This window comes from Idiotropiscis lumnitzeri, chromosome 13 (genome assembly GCF_059441095.1).
Source record: "Idiotropiscis lumnitzeri isolate Australia: NSW breed Sydney's pygmy pipehorse chromosome 13, RoL_Ilum_1.0, whole genome shotgun sequence".
Lineage (NCBI taxonomy): Eukaryota > Metazoa > Chordata > Actinopteri > Syngnathiformes > Syngnathidae > Idiotropiscis > Idiotropiscis lumnitzeri.
The window spans coordinates 3,732,254-3,758,212 of record NC_142403.1 but is presented as its reverse complement, the minus strand read 5'-3'; the positions used below and the strand labels follow the sequence as shown (position 1 = coordinate 3,758,212).

Genomic DNA, 25,959 nt, shown 5'->3' with positions numbered 1-25,959 from the left:
CATTACAACCCCAAGCTGTGGTTTGAACAGACTCACTCATTAAAAATGCAATCAGAAGACAGTGGGAACAAATGAGGCTGTGCTGATTCCAATAGCCTGACATTTCGGTTTTCACAGCAGGTGACAGCACCATGAGGCCTGCAGCCCAGGCACTCCGGCGTGATGGGCAGGAAGGCGAAAGAGATGTGGTCATGAAAAGACGTGGGAGTCAGGAGAATAGAAGGTGATGATACTGACTTTACTGACTTGCCCTGGGGCAAAGACAGAAAGCAAAAATCTTTGATGTTTAAAATATCCCCAGTATGTAGCTCGGTCCCTTTTCTGCTGTTATTCAATTGAATATTGTTTAATTGTAAAAACCTTTCACTGTCCTCAAATAAATGACACCAGTCTTGTATCAACACAATGACTTGTGTTGACTTTCATTTACGCCAATAAAACAAATACAGCTAAAATGGCTATTGTGGATCTGACATCACTTGAAATGTATTGAGAGAGATTTGTTTGAATATGAGAGAGAGAGAGAGAGAGAGAGAGAGAGAGAGGTCTTAGACGAGCCAAGTCAAGGACCTTTTGCCACATACATACATACATAGATAAACAAACATATACATAGGAAGTCCTCAAATTACGAACAAGTTCCGTTCCTACGCTGACAATGTAATGTGAATTTCCGTGTAAATCGGAATTAACGCTTTCATATTCCCTAGATGTCAAAATATTCAAATATGTGTTTTATATTTCATATTAATAGAATATCCATCCATCCATTATCTGTTCTGCTTTTCCTCTCAAGGGTTGCGTGGGGGCTGGAGCCTATCCCAGCTATCTTCGGGCAGTAGGCAGGGTACACCCTGAACTGGATGCCACCCAATTGCAGGGCTAAAATAGAGGAACAACCATCCGCGCGATTCCACTCATACCGAGGGGGCAAGTTGGAGTATTCAATTAACCTATCATGCATGTTTTTGGAATGTATATATATATATCGATAGATAGATAGGTAGATAGATAGATAGATAGATATTGATATAGATATAGATATAGATAGATAGATAGATAGATAGATAGATAGATAGATAGATAGATAGATAGATAGATACATTTATTTCTTGAATCCGGGTCATCCATGATACTCTCAGAAGCATTGTGGGTAGTGAGGCAGGGTGTCATGGCTACCTGGTGTTAGCAACAAAGTCCGCAAGTTATCGCCAAGAAAGGAAGCATGTTGTGGCTGATGTTGTGTTTTTTTTTATTTCTGACACGTTCAATCATATCTGAAAGCTAGCTGCAGTTCGCACACACACACACCTGTTCGGGTGTGTGTTTGACGTACACGGACACGATGTCCTTTTTGCTACGCTAACATATTGTAGCGTCAAATATGGAGTAAGGTGACATAAGTCTGCAAACTCACATTTTTAATGACCAAAACAGCGTGCATATGCCATGTTTACATTGAAGCAGAAAGATCTCTCGCAAACGGAGTGACGCATTCCCAAACTGGGTAATTCCAGTACTCCAAGTAATAAAACATGACATATTTGCCACATGCCCTCATTGCCATCACAGAACAATAAAACACATAATTAAATGTGTTGCAATATACTATGTTATGGTACTAACACAAAAAAATAAAAAAACATGTTCCTTCTAATAGTTAAAGATTTTTTTTTTTGCATTGATTGTGTAGAAATTAAATTACCCATATCAGTGAAGAAAAACAACACATTTGGGATTAAGGTTCAATGAAAACAAAATTAAAAACCAATACTTGTGTTCAATTTTCCTAATTTACTCCTCTGATTTCACTACCTTATACATTTTAAAAAATGCTTGGTACCATGGAAGAGTGAAATTATTTTACAAGTATTTCTTTTGTATATATAGATTCATAGGATTAATACAACTCTGTATAGTGTATAGTTTTGGTTTTATTTTAAAATGCACTAAACTTTTGGGGATTAAATTTGCTTGGTGGTCTCAAAATTGACTTTTTGGTGATTCATTTAGTCATGGGGTCCCAAAATTGTAACACATTACAGGACTCAGTAATTGTAATGATACTACAGCAATATAATGAGTTACTTGTTATTACTTTGTCACTACCTAAATATAATATATTATAGAATCACATTATTTTGGACATCATATAACCAAGCAATATGAGCAGTAACCATAAAGTTGCCGATCCCCCCCTCTCATCATTTGAGGATCGCTCACATTTTATAAATCAGTTAACATGTTAAACATGTCTATGTGCATTCCTTTCTTTTGTTAGAGAACAAAGTAATCCGTCAACATTAGACATATGAGACAACTGAATGTGCATTCTGGTGAAATACAAAATACATTTTATGCAGTTTTGTTCGAAAATGCAATGACCTTTTGCAATGACACACACCGCGTCATAGATTTAAACAACTTGAATAGTTTTGGGGGTCATCCAGCTAATTTACAAACAAATCTCAAAGCCAAGATGAATGTACATTTCAAATTGTGACAAATAACCCTTCAGATTTAATAATATAGCTATCAAAAAGAACTGGGTATTGTTATCATTGTAAAGGCAAATGTCTTTGCACATTCAGATTGTGCCAATGTCCCTAACGAAGTACTGCATAGTTTTGTTTTCGTACTGGTCATACTCAACAACCATTGTCAAATAAGACTGATCTTGAAATTCAGCCCCTAAGAAGCAAAGTCTTATGTATTGGGAGTGTTGATTAAAAAAATGTAAATTTTGAACGATATTTGTTTAGCATACTTTGAAAGGGGACACAGGGTATAATACAAGCCATGCAGGTGCATGGCTACATAGTGCAACTCGCCTATGTTTCGAAGAACCAGTTCGACAAGTTCTTTTCTTATTGACACGTCTGCCTTACATGGAAATTGAAAGTTTACATAATGTTGAAAGTCATGGAATATGTAGAACTTGATGATTTGTTTGTTTAAATCATCTTCAAAACTTACCTTTCCTTTCAGGTCTAGGATAAATAACGCCGACGCCGACATCTTTGTTGTGGTATAAACTCCTCGGATATTGCAACTTGGCTTCTTAAAAGCTTGTCTTCAGTCAGAAGTGGGTCACTTTTGTGAAACAATTTTAGCTCCCATCATCATCATTCTTCCTCCTCTCTTCCAGTCTCTGCCTCTCTTGGTCGCGTTTCCTTTCGCTTTAACTTGCGGCGCTTCCTTACCGGAATGTCAAGCTAACTGTTGTGAAAAGAAAAGAAAAGAAATGTTGTATTTCCGGTATGCAAATTCAATGAAGCCGTTCTGCCGACACAGACTTCTCGTTTTGAAGAAAATAATCAGTCGTGACCTAATTTAGCCACACAAACAGCGCAGTTGATATAAAAGGTTCAGATGTGATGTGATTTTTCATGTAAATGTTACCTCACTAATCAATTTGATCAAGTCGTGAGTCAAAGAAAGAAAGAAAGAAAAAGAGAGCGCGAGAGAGATTTGATTTATTCAACATACTGTATAAACACATTACAATATGAAAATAAAATCAAAAGAAAGAGGGGAAAAAAGAAACTCATCATTAGATGTCCTGGATCAACTCGTCTTACGTGTCAAAGGGAGAACGTAGAAATACAATATTTACCCTATACTTCTAATAGAAAGTTATTACTCTGGTAGGTTATTTATATGTAAAGAAGAATCACAAAGCTGAACAAATACTTATACTATAACAGATTAACAAGTTAATTAAACGTGTAGAGAGAAAGCGAGAGAGAGGGAGAGAGAGGGGGGGGGTAGAAGGGCTCGTTAGTCGACTTAGTGATGAAGCGATGGCCGCACAATGCGGAGGTCGTTGGTTCGAGTTCGGCTCAGGCCTTACTGTGTGGAGTTTGTCTCCCCGTGGCGTGGGTTACCTCCGGTTTCTTCCCGCATTCCAAAAAACATGAATGGCAGGTTGATTCGACACCCTGAATGGCCCCTAGGTGTCATGATCCGTGTCGGTCATGTCAATGTTTTTGTTATTTTCTTCACCTTCCTGCCATGTGCTCCTTTGTTTATTTCTGTCAGCTGAGTAGGGGCGTTTCCCCTCAGCACTCCGTCCCCACCAGCCACGCACCTGTTCCCCGTTAGCCTCACACACCTGATGCCCTTCATTCCCGACATCGCTGCTCCCGCTACGCCCTTCGGACTGTCACTATCGCTCCCTGATCCGTTCATGCTCCTGTTCTCCCCCTCGCCATTGTTCCTTAGTTTCTGTCACAGTTCTTTGTTCATCGTTGTTTTGACCAGTTTAGTCCCGTTTAGTTTTCTTTTGTTATTTTGCACCCAGCCACGTTGTTTTGTCCTTATTTGAGCCACTCAATAAATTCCCTTTACGTTACACCCTTCCCTGCTTCCTCGCCTTTTGGGTCCACCTCCTTCCCGCCTACCGGCGAACCTTGACACTAGGTGTGTTTGTGAGCTCAGACGGTTGTGTGCCCTGCGATTGGCTGGCAACCAGTCCAGGGTGCCGACTGCTCGAAGACATCTGGGATAGGCTCCAGCACGCCCGTGACCCTTGTGAGGCGAAGCGGCTCAGATAATGCATGGATGGATGGTTACAACTAAAAAAAAATTACATATTACTCGTATGTGTATTTGAACGCCAAAACTAGCACAAGCACAAAGGTCAGAAATGATTTTGGAGCCAACAATATCAACCATTTATCTTAAATATTCTCTGAATCTGTTGCCGTCGCCATAAATGATAACGTTCCTCCATGTTGCAGCTGTCCCTGATTTTATACGTAATAATAATCACAATTAATTGGTTGAGTTGACACTCACTGTATGGTGATTCCATTCTACAAATCAAGGCTTTAACCGCAATAGCTGATTTTAATTTTTTTTAAAATATATGTTGAAAGATATTAACATTTTTCTTGAAATGTGGCAATAATAAAAACTCAACAGCAACATACATTTCAGATCATCAATATATTTTATGAATGTCAAGCTATATTGTAGCCCAATGCAGCACTTTCAACACTTTTCAATAAAAAAAAGACTATTATTTAACTAACAATGTAGTGGACATCTCATCAATGCTGCTGATTTTACATCAAATCAACAAAATATCATTTGGTTAAAAATAAACCAATGTAACTTTAACTGATATAAAATAATGTACATACCGTCATCAATTTTCTTTTATTTTGATTTTAAATGCAAACCTACAACTATCTTCTGATTGTTAACTTGACATTCTGTGTGTTTCCTGAGGCTTAAGTGCCAGCATCACAAGGCCTGGGCTTGTCAGTACTCATCATCTGGATGGTCACAGGGGAGCCGAAAATCTTCTTGGGCTCTTTATGAGAAAACCGATGAGTAACTATTGTTTGTCAAAGTCATGGTCATCATGACTGATTAATACAATGCATGTTATAATGTTACACATTCTGCTTTGAAAAGGGAAAAAGCATAAATTAAATCCCTTTCACAAAGGGAAACAAAGAGGTTGTCTGATTGCTGAAGAGTAGAATAATCACTTGTTTGAGCACTTTTTTATGCTTCACGTCTTTCTTCATACTAATAGATTTTTTTACACACACGATAATTCACACTTATATCATTTACTGCATTTTTAGTCAAGCAAAAAGAGGTACCCTTGTACATAGCCTGTGCTCAAAAATCAAACAAGCAACTGGGAAATGATGCAAAGAAATTGATTGTTGCCAGCTCATTTTTACAATTTTCATCACATTTTCTGACTCTGATTTTAAGTTGTTAAAAATCTTTCGTCTCTGAAAACCTCAAATAAATGGGGCATGTTCCTCTTGGTTTGTAATTAATATCCCAAAAACGATTTTATATGTCTGCACACCTGAATGACACTTATTATCATTGTGTCCTTAAAATGAAAGCACATTAAGGTGTTTGATAATTTCTGAACGCTTCAACTACCCAGTTGGTCATTAAAATGTGCAATAAAGGGTAAAAAAAAATAAAAAATCTGGAGCGGACATTGGGGTTGACTTGAGGGTTCAGGTGTTCATGCAGCAAACGAGGCCCAAGATTGCTTTACTTCTAAGTAATGCTAAATTCAATTTCATCCATCTCTTCCTCTGTGTCCTCCAGATCATCCATGTTCTCTGCTGCTCTTTCAGCTCTCACTCGTTCACTTGTCGGGATGTAGTGGTCCTCAATGAAGCCATCATCATCTTCAGCACTCACAGAATGGTGACGGTTCACTTCAAATTCCCCATGCCTGTCAAACCCCACCTCCAGACCTGCATAGCACCATGAACATGGTTTTAGTTCTTACTCTTATACTGTACATGTTGTAGCATAGAGTGCATTTGTTTGATTGAATACTTTCAAATAATTATTGACCCTCTTTTCTAAAATGTTTTTTTTAATCCACTCTACATTTTTAATTTTTTTTGGAACAACCCACTCTATGATTTCCCCATCCAAGCAGGAGACGCTCAGTGTCCAACTGTGTAAAAGCGCCGTGGCACTGCAGTGATGAATGAGAAGGAAGTTGTGTCTTGTCTGTTATAAGTAGCTGATTCCAAACAAAAAAATGAAGAATATTCTTTTTCAAATCAGACAATTAAATGTCCACATCAGTATTGACCAGAGATGGTCATTCCTTCCCGGGGACGAAACAGTTCGCTCGTCCTTCCCAGATGGATGGCCATTTTTGGGTGAGATGGTGAGAAGGTTTTTAAAAAGGATGGACTAAGAGCGGGCGGAAATGGGATTTCATCTGTACCTTTAATTAATGTTTTAAGAAGTTGGTGTGAGCATAACTAAAGATGTCAAAATACATTTTGGTGACTATTAATGGCAGTTATTGCACGTTCAGTGTTTAGCCTGTCATGTTGCGTCAATGTGCGGCAAGTGAGGAGGGACAAGTTACATTAGAGTCTGCAACTAAAGTGCCATTTGATACGTTTCATAAAAGATTAAACGGGATCCAAAATCTCTTTGGACAACTAATATGAAGATAATTTTTCTTTTTTCCTTTCAGGTTTGCAGTTGACGCACAGGTTGAACCAGGTGTCTGAGTTGAAGCGATATGTCAGCAAATCTGCCCTATTGGATGTGACTATTCAATTCGACATGAAATCTGCAAATAATATTCATAACATTGATTTAGAATGACTCAACGCAATCAAAGCAATAGTTCGGTATTAATTAGTATAATCAAATCCATGTTTGTATTGTAAATGTCTATGATCATACTCATGGTTATCGCAAAGGGCGCCATTCAAGACTATTGACTGGTCGCGGCAGTGCTACGCGATTGGATCAAATTAAATGCTGTCTGTAGCGTATTAATATTAATTAACTCCATGCATTTCCCCCCTTATGGCTGCGCCTCCTAGACTGGAAACCTCTCTCGTTAGCTTCTCCCCAACGCCGTTAGGCTCTCGTCCACGGATTTATTTTTTTGGGTGCGTGGAATGTCAAAAAGTAAGGACACAATAGCTTTGAAAGAACAACGACGGACGGCGACGGATGATGATTATTTTTATAAATAAGGATGGTGGGCTAAAGACGGAAGGGTATTTTTTTATTTTTGGTATATGTCAATCGCTGTTCAAGCTTTGTTCGTATGTGTGTCACATTTCGGATGCGTTCTCTCACATAGGCTCTATGTCAGTAGCTAATGTCAGAAGGCCTGCTTTTTTGACTGAACTTCATCATCATACCACATATCATACCATTTATCTTTTATCTATTAAGTTATACAGTAAAATATGATATGATATGATATGATATGATATGATATGATATGATATGATATGATATGATATGATATCACATCATACAAAGCAATTACAGTACTTCAATAGTCACGAGAAAAGAAGATGAGAACAGGTGTTGTGACTGCCTTTTGTTTGTTTACTGCTACTCTAGCTTCATTTCTTGACTACCAAATTACCAACAATATTGAATCATGTAGTTGAGTGGGTAGAGGACCAACCTGACTGCTCGCACTGGCTACTTGTCTCTGTCTCCCTTAACCGAGTGTGCCGATAGCTGGCCAGGTACCGCCTAACCACTTGACACTTGGCCACGAGAGCCATTATAATGGACATGGAGATGGCAGTGGCCAGGACAGCTACCAGGAACTCCCACCGGTGAGAGGTAGTCTTCCTTGTGTCTGGGAAAGCAGAATCACATCTTGTCCATCAAAGGTGAAAAGACATTTTCTGCTTTGACATCTACAATGTGGTCGAGTTTGGTTTTATAATGAGCCCAAATCAAAATTGCTTTATAGATTTAGCTGATTTTACTTACCATTTGAAACTGGTGTAGCAGTGGGTAGTGCGCTTACATTTGCCAATGCTTCCATCTGTCTTTTGTGCTTCGTGGTTCGATTGGGAAGTGTCCTTTCCTGTGTGACTCGGTATGCAGCTTGTTGAGCAAGACTTCCAGCTTTTAATCATGGGTGTTTCAGTGTATCCCACGCTTTTTCATGTTCCAATTCCTAGTACCTAAATATAGTCCATTTGACACTACCAATTCTGTATCTGTTGCTGGAATTGCATTTTTTCAACATGTCAAACTCTATTTGCTGGGTTGCTGCATCATGAAGGGAGTTGTATGGGTTCTCTCTTAAGCGGGGAGGGTGCTGTAGCCGCAGAACCCCACTAGAGGGCAAGGTTGAATGACAGAAGACCCTTTAGTGTAGTTGTGAAAAATTCCCCTCATCTGAGTAGATAGCCCTCAGGTTCAGTCAGACTGAGAGAGAAAAGAACATACACATACATGGACATTAACCACTTTTATGCTCTTCACACAGTATGTTTACTATTGCATTCTGTAAATATTTCATTTTTTAATCCCAGTGAATTATTTGTGCAAGCAAATACATATTTTATTGCTCTGTCAGGCAAAGACAATGAACAGATGCCCCAAATATCTCACATGTAATTGTGTCATCATGAAATGGAGACATAGCATGGATTTCTCAACTCCAGAAATACTAATTGATTTTGAGCCGTCAGGAGCTCCCGAGGAAAAGAACCACAACAGGAAAAGTGTGTCGCAAACAGGAAGCCTCGTATAATGTCGAACCCTCCTCCTTAGGTCTTGCTGACACAAAATACTAGCAAAACAACAACATTGTGTTGGCGTGAACAGATTTAGTCTTTGGGGTTTTACTGCTTCATCTACACCATGGTAAACCACAATGACAAGAATTAAATTAAATACACAACCTGTTGCTACACAATTACAACATACACCAAAATTTAACCTGAAACGAAATTGTTTGCTATAAATGAATCAGTCAAATATAAACATACACCTAAAGCTATCCAATAAAAATACAGTGATTAGACAGTAAGTCTTAGATCCTGTCAAAGAAGTACTGTAATTTCCGGATATTAGGTGCACCCAATAATTTTTCAAAGAAGAAAGAAAATTTGTATAGCGTATAAACCACACGTGTCTGTTAATCTGAGGTGTCCACGTTGTGACGTGGGATAATTATTTTACATATTCACATATATAAAATTATATATTGTTATATGTTATATGTTACATTGTATTAACACAGAAATATGCTGTTTATTACTCCTGTCCCAAAATGTTATTTTTTTCCCTCTGATTCATTTAGTATTCGGACTCCCAATTTGCTGGAATCAATGCACAAAAATTAAAGTTTTATCCATCCATTATCTGTACCGCATCTCCTTACAAGGGTTGCGGGGGGTGCTGGAGTCTATCCCAGCTATCTTCGGGCAGTAGGCAGGGGACACCCTGAGCTGGTTGCCAGCCAATTGCAGGGCACACAAAGACGAACAACCATCCTCGCTCACACTCATACACAGGGGCAATTTAGAGTGTCCAATCAACCTGCCATGCATGTTTTTGGAATGTGGGAGGAAACCAGAGTACCCAGAGAAAACTCATGCAGGCACAGGGAGAACATCCAAACTCCACACAGGAAGGCCGGAGCCGGAATCAAACCCACGACCTCTGCACTACAATTCCCAACTAGGGCTGCCACAAGCGATTATTTTGCAAGTCACTGATAGCAATAAGTCAACTAATGTAATCATATTTAAATCTTCGCATATCATACCAGCAAACAGCTACTCATACATAACCATCATTATCTTACAGCCCAAATTCGTTAAGACAGTGGTCCCCAACTAGATTTTTGCCGCTGACTGGTGCATACAAGTCCATAACTTTTGCGGACCGTCTACCATGTGCAGAAACAAGCAAAGCAAAATAAATTGCTATTTTGTAGATTTTACCATAAACGTGAAGCCATATTTTTATGTAACTATATTAGCAGCATCAACCTGAAATGTGACAACAAAATGCACCACAGAAGAAGGCTACGTACATGGTCATTTTATTTTAATTTTTTTTTTTACTAATTTTCCTAGCTTGTGGGTTTTATATTAGCGTACTGCAACCAAGACAATAAGCATCTTGACATGCGTCAGGTGTCATAGATGGATGTCATGGAAAGAAGCCAGTCACATTTTAAAATATATATTTTTTTAGCCTCAAATAATAAATAAACTGAAAGTAATGCAAATTTATTTTTCTTCTTTCACGTGTGCGGCCTGCCATGGCCCTGTCCACAGTGGCCCGCAGCCCAGTACAGGTCCCCGGCCCGTTGGTTGGGGACCACTGCTTTAAGGTAAATATACAAACGAAAAAAATAAAGACAATTAAGATGATAATACATTCAACTTTGATTAAACTAGTTGTTTAGAAATGATGGTGCACTTTCAACTGAAGGCAATACTGTGGCCATAATATTTTTATCTGTTAATGTTTTGTGTATTTTAAAATGGAACCAAACACGACTCTATACATTGTGCATACTTGTATTATGTGAGGGTGGCAGCTGCCACCACTTGCTACCTTGTAAAACCGCCCATGACTTTATTTACTTTTATTACAAGCACCATGTATCTCTCTTAATCTCTGGGCGACGACAGTGACCTGGCCTCACATTTCCAGCCTCTTCCTTTTGGTCTTCCCCAGCCATTCTCTTTGGTAGATTTGTAAACAAAGCAACAGGGGCACATTTATCTCTTCCTGTTCTGTCCACACAAAGGCGGAGCACAAAAAGATCCACACGAGTTACAAGACAACAAACTATAGGACCTGGAGCCTGAAAGGAAAATCATCAGAGGTATTGTTTGGTAATGTACTGTGACTGTGTTTTGGCTACTGTGTGTCCTAAGAATGTGAAAGGGCCTACATTTGTGTATTTACACGAGATGGTAGTATCAGTTTTTAGCTCATTTAAAAATGGTTGAGAATCGTTTTGGTGATTCTAATTACGGCCCAAGGGTTTAAAATATTCTGTCTGCAATAGCACTGCATTAAACATCCATTTAAGATTCTGCCAAATCTGTTGGAACTCTTTTGAACTGCGTACTGCTTTATTGTTCAAAATGTGGCAGTTAAAAGTCCATTTGATAAATCGTACGCACATAAATGTGTCATGTACTGTAATTTAAAATGGACTCTCACTCTTTGTTTCTCTCCCTATTTTGCCACTACGGTCACACAACTTCATAAATCACTGCTAATCCAGCCCGCAGTTGACCCTCACCCCAAAACCTGACAGAATACATACAAGACTCCCACTATCCCTTCTTCTCCTGTTGCCAAATTGCATTTTCATCCAACTTGAAATCTGAAGAGGAGTTTGACCGACACATGGTTTTTCAAGCACAATACCACACAGTCAGGTCAAATCTAGTAAGGGTTAAGCTTTAGTTCACTTTCGGTAGCCGTCTGGTTTCATTCAATTTTGTGTTATATTGAAGAAGGCGTACATGATTCAGTACTGTTTGAACTATAAACAATAAACGGCTAATGGCAACATGTCAGTCAGCATTGTCCTTTTGCAGTTGGTTAACTGTGTATTTGATTTGATACTTGCTCTAAAATGACTGACAATATGCTACATACTTTAGTCAAAGTGCCGAGAGCGGACTATGAATGTATGCTGGGGACAATAAACACACTAGATTAAAAAAACCAAAAAAAAAACAAATGAAGCTGACATTAATATATGGCATATAGATGATAAAGAACTCATTGACATCATAAAACAACAATGAACAATCAAGGACAGACATAATTCATAGGCTCTCAATACCTGATCACCAGTAACTCCGCTCCTGCCTTTACAGAGTTTACGTGCTGTATGCGTGCTCCAAGGTTTCACATTCACCCCATGTGTCTATTTGTAAAATGGAGAAACATTGAGCAAAGGTTGAAGGAGGCGTGCCCGGCAGCGACTTGCCTGAAGAGCTGTTAATGAGTAACTTGGAAACTGAGGTGTGTTCCCTCCCACCTGGTGTTTGTGCTGCATTCAATACAGTCAGTGATATCATTTTTGGCAACGCACCAGGAAGTGATTGAATGATTTTAAGGTTTTTGGACATCTCACCATACAACTTCAGAAAATAGAAATGTGAAAAAATATTTCTCTGTCCTGTGCCCTGTGATTGACTGGCAACCAGAGCTATGATCATCTTCAACTGGTACAGAAAATGGATGGATAGATACTCGGCCCGCAGTTTTATGACCCCCAACCCTTGCAACTACAGGGCATCTCAACCTTCGTTCTGTTCCTATAACACATATGCAACCCGGATTTGTGCTCACTAGCTCCTTTCTAGTTCTTCCCAAGAGTGTTTGATGGGGTTGAGTTCGGCGCTCTTGCGTTTACTCATCAAATTCATCCAACATTGGTTTGTACACTGCAACAGAAGAGGGTTTTCCCCTTGCATTGGCCTAGTGCGGCATTTAGGGGAATCTAAGACATCTCGTTCAATACCCTGACTAGTTGAGAGGGGTGTGTAATCATTTATGTCCATATAGGGTATTACGTAACAACAGAAAATACCAATGTGTTTTTATTTATCCTACCACGTATTTATTTTCTATTTAATTATTTAATCTTTAATTAATCTAATTTATATATTTCATTAAATCGTTGTTGTATTGCACTGCAGAGGGGACCTCTCTAATCTCGTTGCACAGAGTACAATGACAATAACGGGCTTTCTGATTCGGATTCTGATTGTCCAATCAGCTTTAGAGCACTCTGTATTTGTTTGACTTTCAGGTGGGGTGGGTGTGAGGGAGTGTTGTTGTTGTTTTTTTTTGTGGCAAATAATCACACGACACATTCGCCTTGAGAGTGAGAAGTTAATTTTATAACTGAAAGGCACAGTTTATATTTATTCATACATCCATTCATTATCTGTTCTGCTTCTTCTCACGCGGGAGTGCTGGAGCCTCCAGTACGCACCTGCTTAACATTCCAATCAGCTGGGTATAAAAGTGCAGGAGAAGTGGAAGCTATTTGGTGGAATATTGTTGCTGCTTGTTTGGTTCTTTAGTTGATCGTGTACTTTTTAGTTTTTTATAGTCACCTGTCTTTCATTTCCATTTAGAGTTTTTGTCACTTATTCCAGTGGGCTCCGCACATCCACTTGTGTTAATTCCGTATTCGCATCAGCCTTATGCTGATGTAGTAATTATTTTGGTTACTTTGCATTTATTCCTTGTTCATGTTCACACGCTCCCTTGGTTCAATAATGTTTTGTATTCACTGTGCTCTGGGGTTTGAAGTTCTGAGCACGCGGTCGTGACTGCAGTCACCCTTGAGCTGAACAGGTCTCGTTCTGGTCATACTACAGTGGTTGTTAAATGCCCCTGTCCAACTAGGCTCGAGTTGAGCATTAATTCATTCTCTGATATTCCCCCCTTTTCGGGGTCCATGAAAAAAAACAACTAATAATTCTCAATACATGTGGAATGAATCCCCTGGGATAGCGTCCTTCATCGAATTATATTCTGTACCCATGGCTCACTTCCTTCAATATTCGGCTCACTGGTGACAGCTGTCTGTTGCTAGGGTTGATGGTATTCTTGTGTATTAGATAAGATGCCTAATATGTTGCTCGTGAAGATATATAAACTGAGCCTTTCGGTAAACAAATGAATTTTGCACCCTCTCAGCCAGTGTGACGTGTGACTATTTTCCACAACATTTTCATAACACTTTTTAGCTGAGGGAGAAGAAAACAGATGAGATACCTTTTTGTGCAGTAAGTCGTTTTGCTTATTTAAGATGTACAACTTGTGGGTACAGAATAGACATTGGGAGGCTCCTAAAAAGGAAAAACCAGATGACCCTGAAAACAATGGACCCACTTCCTGGACACTGGTCGATGCTCTCCGTATCTTTGTCTCTTCCCCTCAGTCACGCTTCCCTTTTGCTTCTGCATGTTCCGATATACTTCATAAACATAAGTGGCTCTAAAAATTATGGTAAAAAGCTTTGGAAAATATTGAAAAACTTAATGTGAAGGTGTTGCATCCTTCGTCGCGGCAGGAGGCATATTCATTACAAAAGCTTATGACATTACAAATTACTTTAACAATTAGTTAAAACAAGGTGGACAAATTGAGGGAAGTCATGTGTACCTTATAAATGAACACATCTAATATTATTATGAAAGAAAGTCTTATGGGGGGGGGGTGCAAATTTGAATTCAAAATGGTGGAAGTAGAAGTGTATGAAAAATTATTACTTAACTTACGTGACAATAAACTTTGACTGTAAACTGTTTAGAATAGCAGTCAAATACAGTGCTGTGAAAAAAGTATTTGCCCCCTTCCTGATTTCTGTGTGTTTTGCATATTTACCACTCACCCTCATTCCTATGACACTGAGACAACACAAGGATATGTAAAACGCAGTTTCTAGATAATGATTTTATTTACCAAGGGGGGAAAGCAATACAAAACTATCGAGCCCTATAATAATTGCCCCCCTTTGTTAAATCACCAGGCGACTGTGACTCACCACAGTTTTGGGAAAGCTGAGCTCAATTTTACCGGAAACACCCAACCACCACCTTTGTTGAATGAATAAATCACTTAAATATAATCTGTTAGACAAAGTGAAGTATCTAAGGCTACAAAATCTCAACAACAAATACACCATGCCACAATTCAAAGAAATTCCAGAAAAAAAAGTCATTGAAATCCTTCAGTCTAGAAAAGGTTACAAAGCCATTTCCAAGGCTTTGCGGCTCCAGCAAACCTCTGACAGGGTCATTATTCACAAAACGGGGAAAACTGCGAACAGTGGCAAACCTTCCCAGAAGTGGTCAATCAACGGAGTTTAAATCAAGAGTGGGACGACGGCTCATCCAGGAGATCACAAAACAACCTAGAAAAAATATCTAAAGAACTGCAGGTCTCATTGGCCTCAGTTAAGGTCAGTGTTCACGAATCCACTACAAGAAAGACACTGGTCAAAAATGGCATCCATGCGAAGGTTCCCAGGCAAAAATCACTGCTGTCACAAAAGGACACAAAGATTTGTCTCACATTTGTGAAAAAGCATCCTGATGATCCTCTAGAGCAGAGCTATTCAATTAAAAGTCACAGAGGTCCACGACTAAAATTTCTTCCAATTAAAAGGTCAGAACCAAAGTCCGACTTCCCTTAATGTCTAGCCTATGTTCACATTTTTATATAATTTCAATATTTAGTCATTTTCAACAGAGCGCACTTATATACTAAATATTTAGGAATGTTTCCATTAAACACATTTGCCAGTCAAACAAATATAAGGTGTTTATTTCACATTCAAGAAAATGTGGCTCCAGGAACTTAAGGGTGCTACTTCCAGAAAAAACAGTAAAATATCTTCTGCGGAAATATATCAAGTGCTAAAAAAACGGAAAGCCTAATTATCCAAGTAAAACAGGTCAACATGTTCAGTACACAATCAATAAAAATGGCTGTCCTCATGAAAAACTAATTCAAAATGAGCTTTGACACCACCTTTCCTTTTGAATATTTTTTGAACTTCTCTTAATGAGAAAATTAGTTTGTGACTGCCCTGCCAGTGACTTAAATCTGGTTTGGAACGGAGTCAGGGCCATTGGGATTTGGTAGATTATTTCACACATCTGGGCTTTGTGTTTTCCTTTAAATAATGTTTGTGCAACCGCATTTAAGCACTCCTTCACAACTTCCTCTTTTATGTTTCCCCCAAATCCATGATGCTTTTAGTGAACATTCGTTTGCATGCCGCTGGGCTGTAAACGAAAATGTAAACATCTCTTATACTGCACTCGAAGTTCAATGTTTTTGTGTGCGCTCACCTCAAACGTCAGCAGATAACTGTGCAAAAAAAGCCGGTGCCTTGTTTCGTAGTGGCGCTTCGAAATGTTGCGACGGTTTCGGAGCATATGATACAAACTGGTTTTGAATCGGCTGCAGCCAGAACAAAACTAAATTTCTCCGTCCATTCATTGAAAACAACACGCATCGACCTTGCTAACTTTTTAGCAAGGCATACTGTCAGCAGCACTCTCTCCCGGTCTGCTGCGCAATTGGCAGTGGATCGTAAACAAAAGATTTGATTGGCTCAAATCAGTGACGCATTTTACGTATTAACTAGAATTGCAGCGTCGACGTTTGCGAATACGCCCTGAAAAAAATTCATCATAGCTTGGTCATGGGTCCGGTCCGAACCATCGCGCGGTCCGGATCCGGACCGCGGTCGGCCATTTGGTGATGCCTGCTCTAGAGTTTTGAAGAAATATTCTGTGGACTGTTGAGTCAAAAATTGAACTTTTTGGAGGATGTGCAGCGTAAAAGTGGCATCTGATATAAAGAACATGCTGCCAACAGTAAAGCATGGCGATGGCACTGTGATGATCCGGGGCTGCGTTGCTTCCTCAGGACCAGGACAACCTGCTGTGGCTGTCGGAAAAATTAATTCTGCTGTTTACCAAAAGATTATTTTTGAAAATTTCTACATTTGTCACTATTTAGTAACTTTCTCGATCCCTCTAGCGACTACGTTTCAAAATAAGTGGTGATTAACAACAAATTGAGTAACCTTTGTTACATAATTGATGTAACTGGAGACGTCTGCGGACTTTAAGACACGCCTCTCTAATTTAGCTACAGTGGGCTACTGTATGTGTATTACTGCTGTTAACGTCGTTAGTGAATGTTAAACTGTTTCCCCACTTTTTTTTTTAGGAGAGTGCTTGTGAAAAAAATATTCCATCATACAAAGTACATCTCCTTTAATCCTTATTTTCACTTTAAAACCCCAAAGATGTGGATGTGCGTGTGAACGGCAGTCTGTCTGAGTTTGAGTGATGGGTTGAATTTAAGGTTTCTTATCACCAGCAACAGATAGATGATTGGATCATTAGCGAAAAACTCTTAACGAACAGCACAGATTACAAACCAAGAGTGTGTGATGGCACCATTGTCAAAAAGTCCATCCTTTTTCTCATGTTCACTTAAATAAAAAAGTAATTTCTGAGGTCTTCATTTCTTGTAGTGAGCAGCCACATGGTTGAGGCTCGTTCTAGAATATCGTAAACAACTTCAGGATCTTTTGAAGCAGGTGTGGGGGAGAGTGTAGAGGGGTTTTCCATTCTTTTGCTACCAAGGGATGTTTGCTATTTATCCTCATACAGTTGGTTGAGGTCTGAGGCCATGGTCGTCTCTGAAAGAAAGGTAGGACAGTCAGCATTGCTCAGTCCTCTAAAGGAGGAAATGACAGCACGTGTCACACGGTACAGAACAATAGACAGGCAGACTTGAGGAAGAGCCATATAACAAACAACTCACTTTGTGGTCATTAAATATCACCATGAGACCATCTGTATAGATCCAAGTTACATGCATGTTTTCTTTTTGGCTCCAAAGTGATTTGTGCATTGTGTAACTTGGTGAAAATATATAAGGTGTCAGGTTCTCTTTGTTTGCATTTTTGGGGTTATTTTGCGAGAGTGGACTCCATTTGGAAATGTGATAACATCCATCCATCCATCATCTTTACCGCTTCTCCTCACTAGGGTCGCGGGGGTGCTGGAGCCTATCCCAGCTATCTTCGGGCAGTAGGCGGGTTACACCCTGAATTGGTTGGCATCCAATTGCAGGGCACACCGAGACAAACAACCATCCGCGCTCACACTCATACCTAGGGGCAATTTAGAGTGTTCAATCGGCCTGCCATGCATGTTTTTGGAATGTGGGAGGAAACCGGAGTACCCGGAGGAAACCCACGCAAGCACGGGGAGAACATGCAAACTCCACACAGGATGGCCGGAACCCACGACCGATGCTGTCTATGTGATAACATGAACACAGCTATTTTACATACAGTATGCTTCAAATCAGTTTTTTTATTTTTGGAAGGAAACAGCTACAAATGTATCAAATGCTTAAAAAAGTGGTCCATCCATCAGCGTTGTGAAATGACAATTAAAATAGCCAAAATATTTTCATTGATTAAAAAAAATAAAAAGGCTCCATCTTTTGCCATTGTTTTGAATCACTGGGATCGTTTAACTGATGGTGGTGATAAAACTTAATATAGGACTTTCCTCACTGAATATTATGAGTAAACTAGTGTAACATTGTTGAGTGTGTGTTGTTGTGATTGTACATACTAGGGCTGCACGATTTTGAAAAAAAAAAGAAAAAACTAATCGCGATTATTCAGACCAATATTTCGATTACGATTCGATTTGCGGTTTTTGTATTTTACACGTTAAAATGCATTAAAATGCTACTGTTTGTAAAATACGGATTAAGGAGTATTAATGACAAAAGCCAAGCAGTAGGTCAGTCAAGACTGTAGCGCTGTCTGTCTTTATTGTGCACTTCTGTGACTCGCTGCCGCTCAGTACGGCAAGCGAGGCAGACAAAAACAATCGCGGACAGTGAACATATCTCACAATACATTACACTGTTATCTGTTTCTGCTTCGACTTGCTTTATTTTATACACTCAACTTTTCCTTTACACTTGTCACTCATTTCCTCGCTCGCCACTGCAGCATATCCGCTCATCTCCTCCACTGCACTCTTCCTCACGCATGCACGCGCACGCCCACACGTCACACGCGATCTTGTCACAATGCTCACAAAACTACTATTGTGAGTCAGTTTAGTGTCAGACAAAGAATTTGATCAATTGGCTGGCAACCAGTTCAGGGTGTCCCCCGCCTACTGCCCGAAGATAGCTGGGATAGGCTCCAGCACCCCCCGCAACCCGAGTGAGGACAAGCGGTACAGATGATGGATGGATGGATAATATAAATCACAAATGTCACCATTTGATGAAAAGTACGAGGCACTCTCCTCTGGCGATTATATTGTATTGTATTAATTAGTTTTGGGGGGTAAGCCCCAGTAGCAGATGAGAAAGAAAACATCATCGAAACCAAGCATAGAAAACTCACAAAATCCAAAGATGAAGGACTGAGGTGATATTCAAAACCTGAAGCAGATATGCTAACTACGAATCCACTGTGCTTTCAATTACAGAAGGCAATAGTTCCAGGATGTCAAATAGAATGACACTGAGCAGATGCAGAACTCACCTTTTAATTGAATATTGTGCACAATAATCCTTTTTAAGGAATAACTCATGATTGGTGTGGTTAAGTGATGGCATAATTGATTTCCATGCAAACAATTCATTGACAAAGAATGAACAATCATTAACTCATTCAACTCTCTTGCAGTTCACAGCTCACTTGCACTTAAGAACACAGTATGACAACACCTTCCTGCCTTTGCATGCATACACTGTATTCCTCATGGAAACAAGTAGTCGGCGGCCTGCAGAGCTGCATAGTCGTGCCGGTAAGTACAAAAAAAAAAATAAAAATGTTTCACACAGGAGCCGAGACCCTCCACCCTGTACCTCCATAACTGCCTTTACCTCCACAGGCCTTTCCTGCCTGTAGGTTGACTCCTGCCCCTGCACTGCCTCCACTTCCTTCACACACATATCAGCCTGGAGCAGCAGTCCCTCTTCCTGAGTCTGGCTCAAGTTCTCTGGACACTGTGAACAAGCAACAATAGTTCATCCATCTCTCTCTCTCTCTCTCAGTCTCTCTCTTTGTCTCTTTCTCTCTCTCTCTGACTCTTTATTCCTGTAATTAAAGTCATTACTTGTATTTCTATTGAGGCATTTCAGCTGTATTTGATATGAATAACAAAATCCAAATTCAATTTCATAGACAACTGATAACATACACACCATTTCTAAGGTGTTTGGGAAAACACACAACCGTTCTCACTTCTTTTGCCCGCCTTGCATGACAGTCTGCTGACTGTCTGAAAATGTGTTATCCCACATGATCCCCATGGAGGGGCCCTCCGCCCTCTCTCCATGTTAAATCCAAAGGTTGACTCAATGCTGTTGTGATTTGGAGCCTTTCCACAACACCAGTAATGAGTTATGTGTCTGCATACAGTCCAGCTACCTGTGAGGTTAGAAGAGGTGCAAAATTAACATCCGTCAACATCCTGTCACCTTGCCGGGTTTGTTTGGTGTCAGACCAAAAGGGCAGCCTATTTTGCATCCGCTGATGGACCGACATCACCCTCTTCCCCATTTCCAGAGTCTACATACACCATGGGCGACAGACTGGAAGATTGGGTTTGGTGACCGTTGACGGGTCAGTATGTCCAATTCCGACGGGGGTTTTCTTTCCGTGGGGAATGGAAAATTGGAAAATTACTTTTTGGAAATATATAAAAGCATAAGTACATACAGAGTGTGGACATGTATCAACACAACAATGTAAACAAAGAGCAAATGTGCAAAGTGCTACAGCATTCAATTCCAGAACTTTGCCATGAAAAACTAAATTAAATTAACAAATGTCACTATGCCATTATAAACTGCACATTTTTGTCTATATTTTCTATATACTACGATGGGCTTTTCTTTGGTACATTTGCAGAAGTGGCAAATCCAGGATCAGAAACTAAAAAACACGTCACAGTTTGGCTTTGGGAATACTTTCATGACTCAAAGATAACATTGTTAACTCACATTAAATAATTTTCGTACATTAGAACACAGGATCAAATTCAAGTACTCTATTATATTGAAATACTGCTCAGTTTGATCCACAGGGACAGAAACGGTATTAATTTAGCAATTGGTTTACACTGGGGTTATAATATTTTCAGAAATAAAAATATTGCATCACCAACCCCACCCAATGTAGCTAAATAATTTAATCAAAAAAACTGTTTGTCTCAGTATGCACAATGCAATTATATGACTTTAACCTACAAGTGCAACACTCCACTTAATAATGTAATCGTTCTGAAAAAAAGTCAACTAATAGAGATTATTTTTATTACAGGTGAAAATTGAAAATAATTGCTCAAAATCAGTGGCTCTCAAAGATTAGGACAAGTATCGCTAGTGGTATGTGGATTTAATATAGCTCTCTGACAAGCATCCTGGTTTTAATTAAATCTTCAAGGAGATTTGCAATTTCGTGCAAGTCCTCTCGGGTTTTATGTTTAAAAACTAAACTGCTCGAATGGGCTCCTGATTCAAAATTAGATAAAATGAAAGGGAACTATTCCTGTGATAATAGTGTTTGAGCCTTTACTTTGACATTGAGAAAGATTGCTTTCAAAACAAGTGACTTATCAAGGTTTTATGGCTCTTTATCTTTTGGGGAAATCCGATTTAAGACTCTGGTCTTTCAGTGCATTTCTAAATGCATCGGCTCAGACCCAACAACATCACACACTCCATTCAGGGGTCTTGAAAGGTGTGAGTGACAACCTTGCCTATAGGCTTTTTGGGCCCTGCAGGATCAGCGCGTGTGGAGCCGTGCCAGTCCAACACACAATGAGGGGAAATGGGAATTTAATACAAACTTTTTCACAGAGCTGCAGAGACCTCTTGACTGAGTTGTTAGGTTCTCTCTGAGGAACTGTAAGCTTTGCCGTCACCACCTCCCATACTGCAACCTCGACATAAAGACAGAAACCATTACAAAGAGTGAGCATCACAGATTGGATATGTAGTGCTTGACAAACTGTGGGGGCAGTTTCAACGTGTTTAAATTTTTTTTTTCATTCTACAGATGCAATAGTGCGAATGTAAACAGGTATGGACGTAAACAGACTGCCTTCCCATTTGAGATCATGTAATCTAATGGTATTTTGACATTTCGCATTTTGGCAAAGGCTTTAAGACAGGTTAAGTCCTGATAACTCTCTATTCCTTGCTAAAAAAACAAAAAGCATAGACCAACATAGCTACCAGCAGGAAATGACAAGCACCAGCTGACCCACAGCCACTTAGCAAGACTAGCATGTTGTTGACACCCTGCTAGGAGCTGGTTGTCATGATCTGCCTTTGTTGTTTATGGTTTAGTATTTAGTTTCATGTTTTTTCCTTGTGTTTGGTGTGTCTCATAATGTGTATTGTGTCCACCTGTGTTCATCTACCCAAGCCGCAGTGTTAACCAATCAACCATTTGTGTCTTGTCCAGGTGCTCCTCATTGTCTCGTCAATTTGTTTGTAGTTAGTTCCCTGTTTACTGTTGGTTCTTGTTGGTGCGTTGTCCGTGTCAGATGTATGTTTCTTCCAGCCTATTTCACCCAGTCAAGTCAACTTTAGTTGAATCAAGTCATTGTGTTTTGTTGGTTCCTGTTGTTTTGCACTTTTTGATATTTAAATTTTTTTCAAGTTCCTTCTTTGCCTTTTGTTTCTTCAATTAAAAACCCCTCTAAGTTACTCCTGCCTCACGTCCCTGCGTTTTTGAATCCTCCTCTTCAACCTCCACGCCAACCCAACACTGGTAATAGATGGAGACTAGCTTGAACCTTGTTGGTACCACCAGTGGCAGGGCAACAGCAGAATTCAGGTCTTGTGTAGCTGTAGCTCAGCTGTAAAAGGGGGTTGATGAGTGCGCGAAGGTTTTTTGAAACTTGGCTTTTTTTGTTGTTTTTTCTTGCTAGTGTCGACACCAACCGGCATGCTGATTTTGTTGTGTTTTTATGCTAGTATTGCTTGTGACCAGCATGAAAACTCAAAACCCACATATCGTCGCTGTTGGGCAGAATTCTCATACTGCTAAAATGACAACTTTACAAGAGGTTAAAAAAAAAAGGAATGGCTTTTTTGAATTCCCAGGCAAATCCAAATTTAATGGTGGCAATGATTCAGTCAAACACGCAGCCGGCGGCAGTAGAGTACTTCAAAGTCCACAATCATGTGAAGGCCTTGTGCAAAAAGCCTTTGAAAATGTCACAAAAGTAAATGTCTTCACAACATCTTCACAAACACCTCCTTCTTGGTCTAAAGTCACGAGTGATGCAATAAGTAAAACAATGAGCCAAATAGCCCTGATGCCAACCTTACTATTTCAACTCTTTAAACCGTTTGAAAAAAAAAAAAAAAAATCACCCAGATGTTAAATCGAGGTGACAATTATGCCACAATGCATCCGCAGATTGCGGAAAGTAAACTATTTTGTCACACATCTGCAACACTTCTCAAACGTATTCAAGACTGGCAGTGTATTTGTTTTGGATTTGTTTTCAAGCTACTTCAAATTGGCTTATCTTGCATACAATTTAGAGCCGTAGTAGGGATGGATAATTGGTATCAAATTGTGGAAAAAAAATGAGTTTGACGAACACATTGATACCTACAATATGGTGGCGTGCACCTCTACTCAGGTCTGCGCTGTTGTTTTCAGCAGGGTTGCACCACAACAACTTCAGCAGCTCAAGATGTGAGGATTTTGTTTGTATTTATACTCCCCTATGACTTTAGCCAAATGACTTGCATAATTTACAAAACCCAATTCCAATGAAGTTGGGACACAAAACAGCAGAGTCAGAGGCAACAAAAGACTTGGAAAGTTGAAAAAAGTGCTCAATAATCGCCTGTTTGGAACATTGCACAGGTGAACGGGTTCAGTGGAAACAGGTGCCTGTCATGATTGCATATAAAAGGAGCAAGACTCAGTTGTTCACGAGCAAGCTTGGAGTTGTGCGGCACCATTTTGTGAATGTTTCTCAAAATAAACTTGCAAGGAATTTTGTGAATTTCATCATCTACGGTCCATAATATCATAAATATTTTGAGGAAATCTGGGGAAATCGCGGCATTTAAGAGGCCAGGTCAAAAAACACTTTGCTGCATCTTTGCAAGTGGTTATGTACAAGTAAATTACTGTTAGCACAGTAACAAGCGCGCGTTTAGCTCAATTTCCAAATGAATCCATCTCGCTGATCGAAATTTATTAATTTATAATCTTTCTAATGGTTAAGTCGCTGATAGTGTAGTGGTACATCTGCCTGAAATATATGCAAGCAGCGTGGGATCTGTTCCCACTCAGTGACAGTGTCTAAGTCTGCCCTGTGACTGGCTGGTGACCTGTTCAGGGTGTGGTATGCCTTTCGCTCGTTAACAGCTGGGATAGGCTCCAGCACGCCCCTGCGGTGTGGCTGATATGACATGACAGTCTAATGGTTGTGCTCTCCAAAACATGTCAGTAACTGTATGTAACTACATTATCATAAGCATAATAGTCTGTTCAATGATCAAACTTAGTCAAGAACATAATACCGTGAACACCACATTAATTTCTAGTGACATTTGATTAATGTTCATGGAGGGGCACTACTACCGCCGTACTCTGCTTTCCTCAATCCGATTGAGAATTGTTTTCATTTCCATCGCAATACAAAATATCCACCGCAATGGTGACCAAAGTCTATGGCCAAACTGAGAGCAGTGCCTGTATGAGCAGGAGGATGCGGATGGTGACTCGGAGAGGGAGGGTGACGACAGCGACCAGTGAAAGTGCAAGTATTTACAGCACTGTTATGAACAATTTTGCGAGAGATATGAGCTTTTGCACAACTTTAAGACTCTTTGGTTAAATTATAGCATTTAAGAATGTACTTTATATTAGCCAAACCAATGTCATGTCATTATCCACACTGCTTATCCTGTACAGGGTCGCGGGAGGGTGCTGGAGCCTATCCCAGCTGACTACAGGCGATAGGCGCAATACACCCTGAACTGGTCGCCAGCCAGTCACAGGGTAGACATAGACACACCGTCACTGAGTGGGAACTGGACCCACGCTGCCCGCACACAACGCGGGCGAGTGTACCACTACACCATCAGTGACTAGCCAAACCAATGGAGAAAACTATAACACAGTTTGCCACTATCTACCAATGAAAGTTAAAGCTCTCCCATGCAAAACAAAAGCCATTTAATTTCATGTTTACTTTCTATTTAATGTTTCATTCATTTAATTGAAGTATATTTAATTAAATTAATTTTTATATTGCACTGGAGTGGGGAGCTCTCCAATCTTGTTGTACACTGAGTACAATAACAATAAAGAGCATTCTGATTCTGATATATCAAGAACACGCACAAACTCTGTCAGCTTCTCTGCATCCAAGCTCATCTGAGATGAAAAGACGCAATGTGGAAATGTTTGCATTGGTTTGATGAGTCCACATTTCAAATTGTTTTTGCAAATCAAAGACATCATGTCTCCCAGACCAAAGAGGAAAAGGACCATCCCAATTCTTAACAGCGCCAAGTTCAAAAGCCAGCATCTGTGAAAGTATGATCTGTGTTCTTCCCAATAGCATGGGGAACATACACATCTGTCAAGGCACTGCTGAAAGATGCATACGCATGCTGCCATCCAATCATTTTCAGGAATGTCTCTGCTTATTTCAGCAAGACAATGCCAAGCCACATTCTGCACATGTTACAAAAATGAGGCTTCATAGTAAAAGTGCCAGAAATAGACTAGCCTTTCTCATCATCATCATCATCATCATTCCGCTTATCCGTGGTCGGGTCGCGGGGGCAGCAGCTTAAGCAGGCAAACCCAGACTTCTCACTCCCCACCCACCTTGTCCAGCTCTTCCCTGGGGGATCCCGAGGTGTTCCCCAGCCAGCGTGACCTGGGTCGTCCTCTGGGCCTCCCCCCAGTCTAGATGTTTTTCCAATTGAATATATGTGGTGTATTATGAAGTGTAAAATGTGACAATTTAGACCAACAGTGCGTGAATGGGAAGGAATTCCACCTACTAATAAGCTTCAACAATTTGCTATCCTCAGTTTCCAAATGTTTAT

The 25,959-nt window shown here is 39.9% G+C and overlaps 2 protein-coding genes and 1 long non-coding RNA gene across 3 annotated transcripts in view; all 3 read right to left on the bottom strand.

The window, feature by feature from the left end:
* ap1m3 (adaptor related protein complex 1 subunit mu 3) overlaps positions 1-3,987 on the bottom strand; it is a 38,119-nt gene extending 34,132 nt beyond the window's left edge. The window contains exons 1-2 of the mRNA XM_088312949.1: positions 3,854-3,987; positions 2,977-3,219 (exon numbers count right to left, since the gene is read on the bottom strand). Coding sequence (XP_088169075.1) covers positions 2,977-3,018 — 42 coding nt within the window. The 5' untranslated portion in view covers positions 3,019-3,219; positions 3,854-3,987. The remainder of the gene's footprint in view (positions 1-2,976; positions 3,220-3,853) is intronic.
* Positions 3,988-4,935: 948 nt separating this feature from the next.
* Positions 4,936-12,259, bottom strand: c13h1orf210 (chromosome 13 C1orf210 homolog). Its single transcript, XM_088313600.1, has 4 exons — positions 12,110-12,259; positions 8,266-8,709; positions 7,949-8,128; positions 4,936-6,242 (listed from the first exon to the last, which is right to left on the bottom strand). The coding sequence occupies exons 2-4, from the start codon at positions 8,318-8,320 to the stop codon at positions 6,040-6,042; spliced, it is 438 nt and encodes a 145-aa protein (XP_088169726.1). The 5' UTR covers positions 8,321-8,709; positions 12,110-12,259; the 3' UTR covers positions 4,936-6,039.
* A 7,931-nt stretch (positions 12,260-20,190) lies between these two features.
* LOC148324062 (uncharacterized) lies at positions 20,191-22,212 on the bottom strand. Its single transcript, XR_015846348.1, has 3 exons — positions 22,099-22,212; positions 21,711-21,803; positions 20,191-20,287 (listed from the first exon to the last, which is right to left on the bottom strand). It is a non-coding gene; the product is annotated as an uncharacterized LOC148324062 (long non-coding RNA).
* Positions 22,213-25,959: the final 3,747 nt, after the last annotated feature.

Excerpts from the sequence above, each read along its gene's own strand:
- c13h1orf210 (XM_088313600.1), bottom strand. The coding sequence starts at position 8,320 with ATGGAAGCATTGGCAAATGTAAGCGCACTACCCACTGCTACACCAGTT. Across the intron at positions 8,129-8,265 it reads TGCTACACCAGTTTCAAATG|ACACAAGGAAGACTACCTCT; the intron begins GTAAGTAAAATC and ends CTGCTTTCCCAG. Across the intron at positions 6,243-7,948 it reads TAGCCAGTGCGAGCAGTCAG|GTCTGGAGGTGGGGTTTGAC; the intron begins GTTGGTCCTCTA and ends GGTGCTATGCAG.